At 42.5% G+C, this 12,723-nt stretch overlaps 1 protein-coding gene across 6 annotated transcripts in view; it reads right to left on the minus strand.

Moving 5' to 3' along the window:
* LOC124124684 (syntaxin-binding protein 1-like) overlaps positions 1 to 12,723 on the minus strand; it is a 54,634-nt gene that overhangs the window by 19,159 nt on the left and 22,752 nt on the right. For 3 of the 6 annotated variants that reach the window (XM_048389924.1, XM_046487903.2, XM_046487904.2), the window contains exons 10-13: positions 7,811 to 8,018; positions 6,886 to 7,024; positions 4,791 to 4,900; positions 693 to 758 (exon numbers count right to left, since the gene is read on the minus strand). In XM_048389924.1, coding sequence (XP_048245881.1) covers positions 693 to 758; positions 4,791 to 4,900; positions 6,886 to 7,024; positions 7,811 to 8,018 — 523 coding nt within the window. Of the gene's footprint in view, positions 1 to 692; positions 759 to 4,790; positions 4,901 to 6,885; positions 7,025 to 7,702; positions 7,746 to 7,810; positions 8,019 to 12,723 lie in introns of all 6 variants that reach the window. The other 3 variants (XM_046487906.2, XM_046487905.2, XM_048389923.1) reach the window with 2 other exon arrangements.

Here is a 12,723-nt window from a genome sequence, read left to right on the forward strand (position 1 = left end):
GTCACCTTGTATGACAAGCATCAATAACTGGGGCCAACTCATGCCTGGAATCCCTACTGAGATATACTTTGTTTGTTTGTTTGTTGTTTAACACCACACTCAGCAATATTCCAGCTATATGACAGCGGTCTGTCAGTAATCGAGTCTAGACCAGACAATCCAGTGATCGACAATATGAGCAAATGGGATCGATGACATGCATCAACCAAGTCAGCGAGTCTGACCACCCAATCCTTGTCTCCTCTTACGACAAGCATATTGCCTTTTACAACAAGCATGGGTTGCTGAGGACCTTTTCTAACCAGGATCTTCAGGGGCCCTGAGATATACATGGTATATAACATACAATTCTATGTGGAGAACTTTATCACATCAATATTCTTACTTTTCAAATATTTAGCTAAATGTTTCGGCTTGTTTGTGGCTTAGAGCTTAAACATGCATAGAAGCAGTAAAAAAAATTATTGTCTTGTCTGGATAAACCACAGCTCTGCTGCATTGCACCTAAATCCAAGCAACTTAAAACAAAAATAAAAACAGAGACTCAAATGATTTGATAAAAGAAACACAAAAGAAGCTAGAGAGTAACACAAAACAAAGTCCAGTGATGGATAATTCCCGCCGCCACATATCGAGTCTCGTGTCCACCTCTCCCACAGATACACCCAACCAGAATTTTTTAAAATACACACCCCTCCACACAAGACTAAATTTAGTGGGCTGGTAGCTTTGAGCCCTTTGCTTCCATCAGAGCCATCCTGGTAGTAAGGTCAAGGTCAAGGTCAAGGTAACATAAGGGGCTGTATAATGAGTCTCCAGGTAATATTAGTTATGGAGTAGTTATGTTTTTCAACAGGTATTTGCATTTTCTTAACTAGATTAAAGGATGCTATATCACAAACAATTTATATGGTTATAATGTTGTCAATGTTTTCTTTTAGTTTTTCAAATAAAGAACAAATCTGGAAAACTTATGAAACAGCCCCTCAACATCAAAGATTGTGCTACTGTCATAATAATCATTAAATCATTTAATGACCTTGGTATAAGAAAAATTAATTCAAATTTTCTGAAAAACAAAATAAGTTAGTATTTTTGGCAGTTATTATAAGCAATAAAATGGTTAGGAAAATGATTATGGAATCCAAAAATACTGTTTAAAAAACATTAATGTCGACAATAATCACGATGATAGGGAGATACTGGAGTACATTCACACAAACCTAGATAATGGCCTGCATAACCCACAAAAATGCATCACAATAAATTCAGATTATGTATCTACTTTGTTCAGTACATACTATTACTGCATCACTGAAGTAAGTAAAGTTTTAACAATATACTGATTTCTCAAACAAATGAAAACTGAACAAATGAACTCTCATACAACTTATCAGCATTTACATAGTAACAGTCTAAGGTCGCTGGCAAGTTAGTTTTGTTTGTTTGTTTATTTGTTTGTTGTTTTACGTCGCACTCAGCAATATTCCAGCTATATGACGGAGGTCTGTAAATAATCAAGTCTGGACCAGAAAATTCAGTGATTGACATCATGAGCATCGATCCACGTAATTGGGATATGATGCCATGCATCAACCAAGTCAGCGAGCCTGACCATCCGATCCTAGTCGCCTTTTACGGCAAGCATGGGTTACTGAAGACCTATTCTAACCCAGATCTTCACAGGTCGGCCAAGTTAGTGTCAAAGTTGTTATTTTGATATATGCTACTAATCATTTTCTTTCTTTAAATAATCACAAGTGAGGGCCAAAAATCAACTATTTCTATTCCCAACAATACTCTATTAATCCACAACCTACAGATGATGTTCTCTAGCCCCAGCCTTGTATAAATAATTTGACATTGTGTTACCATGGTTACAAGTAAAATGCTAACCTCCAGCTGTAATCATAAATCCTTAACTGCCAATTATTTCACATTCCTATAAACAAACTGGAAGTGATTCCATAGCTCTTGCTTCACTAATAAACCTTTATGGTCTTGGTATGTGGATTTACGCCATATGCACACCGTTTTTTATGTTTATACCTCCATAAATACTAAGAATATTGAAGTCTACTCTTGAAAAAAATTAATTAGTCTATTAGCATGATTAGATAAAAGGTATGGTTTGTGTTATGACTGATGATTGATGAGGATGATTTCCAATAGGGTTACCATGGTTACAAGTGGAGTAACGGCTTTCAAAGTTTTCTATCACAAACATGATAAACTTATCACCAACAACTTATAGTTCGAAGTGAAATTAATAAAGTTCATTTCAATCTTACAAATATAAAACTCATGAATAAGTAACAAGACATTAAACATAGTAGGTAAAACTACAATATTACGGGGTTTTTCTTCTAAATGATCAGATAGAATATTACATATTATATGCATAGCCAAAGAAAATAAATAATTGATGAAAAATTATCACATTGATCACAAAAGGCTAGAGTATTTCATGAATCTTAAAATGCTTGATATCATAAGTGTGCAAGATGTACAAATATTGAGAGGACGAACAATCAGGTTCTTGTTCATAAGAACTCAGTTTTAGTTAGCATTATCTAACATAACCAGGATTATAACATAAGAAGATATTGTATATCATTATATTATATATATGGCACAATATCAAATACTTCACAAGTAACGTTTATGTTTTAATCTATATCTGTTAATTAATCCTTAAAAAAATCACAAGACTGAACATTCATACCCAAGGTCAGTGAACCCCAAGGTCAGTGAACCCCAAGTTTAGTGAGAGTTATTCCGGTCTAATAGGCTTAGTGAATAATACTCATATTGATACTACAACCTACTGAAATGATGACAACTCTAGTCTATCAGTTTTGGCACTGGAAGAGTTTGGTAAGCAGATTCAATGTGTGTAGTGGCAACATAGCAATCCCACAGGAATTACAACAAATACAGAATAGTTCCCATCAACAGCCGTGTACGTTGTTGAAATGTAAACAGTGTGTATGAGGGCAATGGATTAACCATGATAGCACGGAGTCTGGGTACTTGTGCTCCATGCTTTTGTGTCATCCGATTTTAAATAACATGCACATGGCAGTCTTACATGCATTAACAAATTGTTCCCTCACATTTCGCACGAAAACGTGCAAAAAAATATATATTCATAAAAGTATTTTTACCTTACTCAGCCTGAATTGGCTCTTAAGTATTCTAAATGAGGCCAAATGTAATCAACTAGGTTTTCATTCAAAACAAAAGTGAGGATCAAAGATTTTTCTAGAAACTGGATGACATTCTGACAAACTCTCTTTTGATGCAAGTCTGTGTGTCCGTGTGTCCATGTGTGTCCATGTGAGTCATGTGGGTCCATGTGACGTGTGTCAAGTGTCCATGTGAGTCATGTGTGTCCATGTGACATGTGTCATGTGGGTCCATGTGAGTCATGTGGGTCCATGTGAGTCATGTTGGTCCATGTGGGTCCATGTGAGTCATGTGGGTCCATGTGATGAATCCATGTGGGTCCATGTGTCTCCATGTGAGTCATGTGGGTCCATGTGAGTCCATGTGGGTTCATGTGAGTCACATGGGTTCATGTGAGTCACATGGGTCCATGTGACATGTGGGTCCATGTGAGTCATGTGGGTCCATGTGAGTCATGTGGGTCCATGTGAGTCATATGGGTCCATGTGACGTGTGTCATGTGTCCATGTGAGTCATTTTCAAGGCTGTGAGTCACATGTGTGTCATGTTTGTCATGCATCATGCGAGTCATGTGTGTCATGTGCAAGTCTATGTGAGTTGGGCAAGTCTGTGATGTGATACTATGTGTGTCCATGTGACGTGTGTCATGTGTCCCTGTGAGTCACGTGGGTCCATGTGACATGTGTCCATGTGAGTCATGCTGGTCCACGTGGGTCATGCGGGTCCATGTGAGTCATGTTGGTCCATGTGAGTCATGTGGGTCCATGTGACATGTGTCCATATGAGTCATGTGGGTCCATGTGACATGTGTGTCATGTGTCCATGTGAGTCATGTGAGTCATGTGGGTCCATATGAGTCATCTGGGTCCATGTGAATCATGTGGGTCCATGTGACGTGTGTCATTTGTCCATGTGAGTCATGTGGTCCATGTGACATGTGCGTCATGTGTCGATGTGAGTCATGTAGGTCCATGTTACATGTGTGTCATGTGTCCATGTGAGTCATGTGCAAGTCTGTGAGTCACATGTGTGTCATGCATCATGCAAGTCATGTGAGTCATGTGCAAGTCTATGTGAGTCGGGTAAGTCTGTGATGTGACACTATGTGTGTCCATGTGAGTCATGTGCAAGTCTATGTGAGTTGGGTAAGTCTGTGATGTGATACTATGTGTGTCCATGTGAGTCATGTGCAAGTCTATGTGAGTTGGGTAAGTCTGTGATGTGACACTATGTGTGTCCATGTGAGTCATGTGCAAGTCTATGTGAGTTGGGTAAGTCTGTGATGTGACACTATGTGTGTCCATGTGAGTCATGTGCAAGTCTATGTGAGTTGGGTAAGTCTGTGATGTGATACTATGAGTGTCCATGTGAGTCATGTGCAAGTCTATGTGAGTCGGGTAAGTCTGTGATGTGATACTATGTGTGTCCATGTGAGTCATGTGCAAGTCTATGTGAGTCGGGTAAGTCTGTGATGTGATACTATGTGTGTCCATGTGAGTCATGTGCAAGTCTATGTGAGTCGGGTAAGTCTGTGATGTGATACTATGAGTGTACAGGTGACATGAGGTGAGTAGAGCGGTAGAGAGGCAGAGAGTACTTACATCCTGTATGATGGGGATGCCGAGGTTCTGCATGTTGGTGACGATGCACTTCTCCTCCATGGGAATCTGGGCATGCTGGAGCAGCTTGGCCAGGTTCTCCTCCGTGATACCTACAGTGTAGTACAGTCGCACGTCAAAGTCATATGACACTATGTCACATCAAAGTCATATGACACAGGTACAGTGTTGTACAGTCACACATCAAAGTCACGTGATACTGTGTCACATAAAAGTCATATGACACAGGTACAGTGCCGTACAGTCACATGTCAAAGTCACGTGATACTGTGTCACATCAAAGTCATATGACACAGGTACAGTGTCGTACAGTCACACATCAAAGTCACGTGATCCTGTCAAATCAAAGTCATATGATATATGTACAGTGTCGTACAGTCACATGTCAAAATCACATGATACTGTCCCATCAAAGTCATATGACACAGGTACAGTGTCGTACAGTCACACATCAAAATCACATGATACTGTAGCATCAAAGTCATATGACACAGGGACAGTGTCGTACAGTCACACATCAAAATCACATGATACTGTAGCATCAAAGTCATATGACACAGGTACAGTGTCATACAGTCACACGCCAATGTCATGTGAGTGTGTGAGTGAGTTGGGTTTAACGCCGCTTTTAACATTATTCCAGTTATATCACGGCGTGTCAGCTTAATGTGGGAGGAAAGCCCGAAGTGATGCAGGTCTTAGACGTTTACCACTTCGGTGAAACCAACGAGCACGGGTATGGTGCTGACAAACCTAGAAAAATAATCGGGGTGAACCGGGATTCGAACCCACAATCATAGGTTTCTGGCGTGTCCAGGGGACGTAACTCTGCACAACCATGTCACGTCAAGTCACATGATACATACAATGTAGGATGTTCATACATCAAAGTCACGTGATACCTATTAAAAGACGGTCACAGAGCAAAGTCATGTGATACGTAGAGCATGTAGAGTAGGATGTGCACACTGCACAAGTCTTGTGATACCATGACACACAAAATTCAAATGACATTTTCATACGTATTTCAAGTCATATGACATGTACAACTGAATCAATAGAGCATGTCTGCATCTATTTCCTTTAACGGAAGTCACGCATGTTAAATAAGATATAAATATTGTCACAAAACTTATCATGCTTGATTAGGACAACAATACTGAGGTTGGAGACCAGACACAATGACACCATTGCACTACAGACAATAGACAATTTACCCAATTAAGATGTCCATTGGCGACCTTTGTTTGTTTGTTTGTTTGTTTGTTGTTTAATGCTGTACTCAGCAATATTCCAGCTATATATTCTGGCAGTTGTAAATAATCAAGTCTGGACCAGACAATCCAGTGATTGACATCATGAGCATCGATCCATTCATTATGGATATGGTGACATGCATGAACCAAGTCAGCGAGCCTGACCACCCTATCCCATCAGTCGCCTCTGATGAAAGTAAAGTCGCCTTTTACGGAAAGCATGGGTTGCTGAAGATCTATTCTACCCCTGATCTTCACAGGTCCCATTGGCAACCTATTCCATTGAGTCCCTTGAGTTTGCTGGTACCATATGGCAAACTATTCCAACCGAGTCCATTGAGTTGGGTGCTACAATACACATGGCGACCTATTCCAACCAAGTCCACCAAGTTGGCTGGTACCACATTGCGACCTATTCCAACCGAGTCCATTGAGTTGGCTTCTACAATACACATGGCAACCTATTCCAACCGAGTCCATTGAGTTGGCTTGTAAAGTACACATGGCAACCTATTCCAACCAAGTCCATTGAGTTGACTGGTAAAATATATATGGCAACCCATTCTACCCTGAGTCTATCAATATAAAGCTGGCCTCATAATGCTCATTAGAGCTCTGTGGTAATAACAGGAAAGGGGACACTGAGAAAGGGCTTAGCACAGTGTATACATTAACAGCTTGAAATCCTGATCTTGAATGTGAAGAGCCGACGCCTTACCCATCTGAGCTAGCCCATTATTGTTAGTAGTACTTACACACATGGTGACGAACCTTTCCACAACGAGGAGATTATTATTTTTGACTTGCCCGACCTGACTCACCTCCCTTGTGAATGATGTAAAGGAGGATAATCCTGATCTTGTCATAGGCTGTGATGTTCTGGTCCAGTAGGATCGGGACGATGTTTCGCATATGATCCTTCACCTTTTCTCCATCTGCATCAGTTCCCATGGCAAGATCCTGACAATTACAAAGAGTACTCCCTGAGTCCCTTGATGAGAATGAAAATCAAGAGGGAGCCAACCTGCCCCCAATGGCATCTGGTAAACCACTTAACTTGTCTTGGCATCCAATTTAAGAACTCTTGAGTCATATCAGCTTACATAGCCAATACAAGTTAATACTGGGACTTCAAAGTGCATGCTTATGAGCTCAGGGCTAAATATTGTATTGCAAGGAATAAAAAAGACTAAAAAATAAAGTTTAACGTTGAAATATTGGCATCTGCTTACCAGAAAAACATTTCATGACCTCAAATATACTACACTGCGTCATCCAGAACACCACTTAATAACGCTCGTCATCTGGCGTACCAAAAGAGGGTCGACACCCTCAATCAAGTGCATACTAATCCATTGACCGCGGTAATGATGTAGTGCTTTGAGTTCATGCCAAAAATATTTTAGTCAACTAGACCGAGCCTTTGTGTTAATGCATGGACCTTTACATGCAAAGCTCGATCAAGAGAATTTTACTGGACTCTTGCTTGGGACAAGTGGCTAAAGTCACAGACTGCTTCTAATCATCAGTGATGGTTGTTTTTTACAGCATCAAAGGTAAAACAATATCTGAAAATATTAGTCATTGTCCTAAAGGACTCTACCACATGTACAATCACAACTCCCAACACTGTCTTACCTGTTCTACTTTACACAGCTTGTCTATATGTTTCTGATACTGCCTCAGGCAGTCCTCAGCAAGATGGAGGTGTATGGAGTACAATCACAACTCCCAACACTGTCTTACCTGTTCTACTTTACACAGCTTGTCTATATGTTTCTGATACTGCCTCATGCAGTCCTCAGCAAGATGGAGGTGTGTGGAGTAGTTGCTCAGCTCCTTCTGGTACTGAGGCATCTTCTTCAACATTTGTGACAGGTCTCGGATGTTGGCCTTGTCCGGGGTGGTCAGACGCTTATCCTCAGCAAAGCGTTTTAGTTTTTTAGTTACTTGTCTGAAAAAAACAACGTATAAGCCAATTAGAAAGGTTTAGAAAGTTAACATGAGACAATGATGACAGTTTTATCATCGCTAATGTTTCTGGGGTTGTCATAGTCAGTGGGTTGTCACGGTCGGTGGGTTGTCATTGTCGGTGGGTTGTCATAGTCGGTGGGTTGTCATAGTCGGTAGGTTGTTGGTGGGTGGTCGGTGGTCGGTGGGTTGTCATAGTCGATGGGTTGTCATAGTTGGTGGGTTGTCACAGTCAATGGGTTGTCACAGTCAGTGGACTGTCACAGTCAGTGGGTTGTCACAGTCAGTGGGTTGTCACAGTAAGTGGGTTGTCAGTGGGTTGTCGAAGTCAGTGGGTTGTCAGTGGGTTGTCACAGTAAGTGGGTTGTCAGTGGGTTGTCACAGTCAGTAGGTTGTCAGTGGGTTGTCACAGTTAGTAGGTTGTCAGTAGGTTGTCAGTGGGTTGTCACAGTAAGTGGGTTGTCACAGGGTTGTAAGTGAGTTGTCACAGTAAGTGGGTTGTAAGGGGTTGTCAGTGGGTTGTCACAGTAAGTGGGTTGTCAGTGGGTTGTCGAAGTCAGTGGGTTGTCAGTGGGTTGTCACAGTAAGTGGGTTGTCAGTGGGTTGTCGAAGTCAGTGGGTTGTCAGTGGGTTGTCACAGTAAGTGGGTTGTCAGTGGGTTGTCACAGTAAGTGGGTTGTCAGTGGGTTGTCACAGTATGTGGGTTGTCAGTGGGTTGTCACAGTCAGTGGGTTGGTGAGTGACACGACCAATTGAATGTCCAGTTTAGTCGTGTCTATGTTGGAGAAGTCATGAGCAATTTTGGTTTCTCGCCCATTTACAATCGCGGCGCTTCCTGCACTTGCAGCCCCACCATAAACATTTTTACTAGAAATATCTTTCTATAGGGTCAACCATTTTCTATTTTCATAAATGTCACCAAACGTTTTTTTCCGATGTTCTATCTAAACTGGTTACCAAAGCGTTTACTCAAAAAGTCAAGTCTGGCTTTGGGAATTTTTATTTCATAGTGACAGATTTCAGTAGCTGTCACTGCATTTCGTTTCTGCAATTGACATGTTGGCTGCGATACAATGCGCAGACACTCGATCAACTTTTGTAATGCATGCTAATTGATGGGATCATCTCAAACCTCACCTCAGTCATCTTCCCGAGGCAAGGGCGTTGACTGACCTTATAAGCCCAGTTTCCACCCTTGCCGAACTAGGCTGCAATTCCGGAGTTACATTCTGGCTGGACTAACGAGTCTACGCATAGTCCAAAATTGCGGAAAAAACTAGTCATCCAGTTCGTAAACAACATGGGTTTCAACGTCAACTGGGTGTCGACATATATTTTCCAAATCATTTCATGTTTTTAATCAATGTGCTCAAGTGATTTGATGCATTTAGCGGGATAAGACGCATTTTATTACAAGATAGATCGTGATTATTGATCAGATCGTCTTGACTGGGCGCCGCCATTTTATTTGAAGCAATGCAAGTGATATGAATGATGGTAACTGATTGGTCAATAGAAGAGACACAGGAGAGACGTAACTCGTAATAGCCACTGGTGGCGCTGCGATCGAGCCTAGAATTTCCAGCCTCGTTCGGCAAGGGTGGAAACTTAGTAAAATCTAAATATTTTTTACATTTGTATACTTATCCTGCATTACTCCTTAATGCATTCACTGCTTACTTACGACAACTAGAAGGACAGCGCTGAGAAGGTCCTGGGTGAAGAAATAAAGTTGTTGTTCTCAAGTCCCAATCAGTGGCCTTCCGTCGCTGTCCTGTGACCTTGATGACACCTAAGGTCATCTTCACATCACTGCCTGTCGCCCAAGCTCTTAGAAAAACATACTTTTGAGGTTTCTGAAGCCAAAGTGGGGAGGCAAGTCTAATGACAGGTGGGCCTTAAGCGTAGTAATGCAGGATAAGTATACAAATGTAAAAAATATTTAGATTTTACTAAATTTTTTACTTATCCTGCATTACTCCTTAATGCATCTGTATCGGACGGTTTGGAGGTGGGTAAACCTTCAGAATACAGAAACCTCAATAATTCACACCCTGCAATACGACCCTATTTGGTCGATAAACCGTGAAGCGGAAAAGTTCAGACAAAAACGCCATTACGGTAGGGTTGTTCAAAAATCAAAAACATTGAACATAGGAATTAAAGAGAAATTCCCTATACACGCTTAGTAATAAAGAAAATAATAGCTATTCAGCTAATTCTTTACTTACTGCATCATAGAGCCGTCGCTGACAAACAAGATTGTCTAATATTCTTCCACTGGTGGCGACTGAGTGACTGCACATGGAAGTTGACTGGCTCTGTATAGGGCGAGTTCATTATTTGCGTCAGTGGTTGGCAATCTGCAGGATAACAACCAGAGGGCCAAACTTCGAACGTCTTCGACATCCTCGAGAGTCACAACGCGAAGGTTATGACTAACGAAAATATGTGTCGAATCTCCAGAAATATCCTTCCGTGATTGTTCCAAAACCACAATTGCCGTGTTGAGCCCTGGTAAGGCTGACACCTTGAGATCTTGAGGGTAATTCGCTCTCGGCGAGTTCCGTTTGATGATCTCGTAGGCCTGAAGGATTACTGCGCGTAACCATATAGATATGGTGTTTGCGATTATGCGACTAACTTCTGTCGTGGACGAACCACGCCTTGTCTTGGAGCATCGAATGAAAACTCGAACTGCTCGCACCGAGCCCAGGAGAACTTCACCATGTACGATTCCCACAATAGTCGATATCGGTGGGATGGTGAAGAACGGTCGGGTTGGCCTGGTAGTAGATTTTAGCAATAAAATCCCAGCATAACCCTAGATGTCCCGTTCCGTGCGTCCCATGCTCAAAACGGATCCGGGTTGAGTCGATCACATGTAGTTCGCTCACCCGTACCGCCATTGCTAATGCCAAGAGAAACCATTGTTTCCTTGGTGATGTCCAAGCTCCTCACAGCGATAGCCCGTTCGCGGAGCTCTCTATACTATACCGAGAGTGTAACGAAGGTGTCACGCGCTGGGAAGGAGCTTGAAAATGAGGATGCAATGAGGGGCTCGAAGGGGGCCCTCGCAAACCTCGAAGTACCACGTTCAAGTCCCAATCAGGTGGCTGGAACTTGGCCTTCTGATCCTCAAACCTGAATGAGCATAATATGGCCTGTAGTTCCGTGACCTTAATCACACTGTGAATTCCAGCTGAGTGGAAATTTCTCACAGAAGCATTCCAGTTACTGCTTCAGGAATACAGCTCTTCTTACCAACAGTATGTCTATGTTGGATTTTCCCAATCAAACTGTGGTCAACGGTGGGGTTAACTCTACCCTTATACGGACACCATGATATAGTGCGATAAGTACGAAATCGTCCTTGAGACTTGTCTCTGCCACTCCCTTTCTCAGTAAGGGAATGCTGCTCTTCCCTGAGAAACGCGCGTCTAGGCTTATAATTCCCTGACTTGGACTTTCCAAGCTTTTTGGGAACTTGACGTGCGTGTCTGCGATCTGTTCGTTGAACAGGGGAGTAGATGATCAAGGTTGACGTAATAGACTGCCCTTGAAACCAGCATCTCAGTTGGAAACGCTATAAAGTCTTGGGTGTAACGGTAATCACCGTCAGAACGGTCTCAAGATGAATTTTCCTGTGGTCAAACTGACGCTGTAGGAAAAACACCATAGTTTGGAAGTGATCTAATCAGATAGGGTTATCCTCTAATAGATTCTGATCCACTGCAAACATTGACGATATTGGTCGCTTAAATCACGGAGCAAATGTGAGTTTTGGAGAAGGCTTCCTCCAATGACCTCGTGGTGTCCCTCTTATTTACCCTGTTATCAGGGGAGGGCGTTACTGACACGAGATGGTCTGCTTCCCAATCGGGTACATGTGCTAAGCTGATCATGTGCCGGTTACGTAACCGAGTACACTGTAAGCCTTGGGCTAACGTCATTGTAGAGACCTTGATTGATACGCAGACGCTGCGCTCAGCGCAGGTCTGGAATGTTGGAACAGCGCTAAGCTGATCGTGCGACGTTTGCGTAATAGGAGCGCTTTGGGTAGCAGTCAGACGCTGCGCTCGGCGCAGGTCTATGCTGGATATGTTGGAACAGCGCTAAGCTGATCGTGCGACGTTTGCGTAATAGGAGCGCTTTGGGTAGCAGTCAGACGCTGCGCTCGGCGCAGGTCTATGCTGGATATGTTGGAACAGCGCTAAGCTGATCGTGCGTCACTGGCGTGATAGGAGCGCTTGGGTATCAGTCAGACGCTGCGCTCGGCGCAGGTCTATGCTGGATATGTTGGAACAGTGCTAAGCTGATCATGCGCCGCTTGCGTAATAGAAGTGCTTGGGTTGTAGTCAAGTGCTGCGCTCGGCGCAGATAAATCAGACACAAAGCTCAAAAGTATTGACTGGATCAAGGCTTGCGTCTAATCTACCCCCATCATAGCATCTCGATACGCTGGTGCTGGTGCTGTCGCCGACGTCACAGATTATCATACATGTATCTGGAAGTGTCCGGCGGCTGAAAAAATAGGAGCAGTTACGATACTCACAAAATCCTCCGGTATTGTTGATTTCGGTGGATGGTGTACTTCTGCAATCAGTCGTCATAATACCTGCCGATAATAACGGTTGGGTGGTAATGACAGAACCATATGTCATTCGCTATTCTGCGATAGTGACATT

The sequence above is a fragment of the Haliotis rufescens genome, unplaced genomic scaffold (assembly GCF_023055435.1).
Source record: "Haliotis rufescens isolate VD_foot unplaced genomic scaffold, xgHalRufe1.0.p SCAF_8, whole genome shotgun sequence".
In the NCBI taxonomy this organism is placed as follows: domain Eukaryota; kingdom Metazoa; phylum Mollusca; class Gastropoda; order Lepetellida; family Haliotidae; genus Haliotis; species Haliotis rufescens.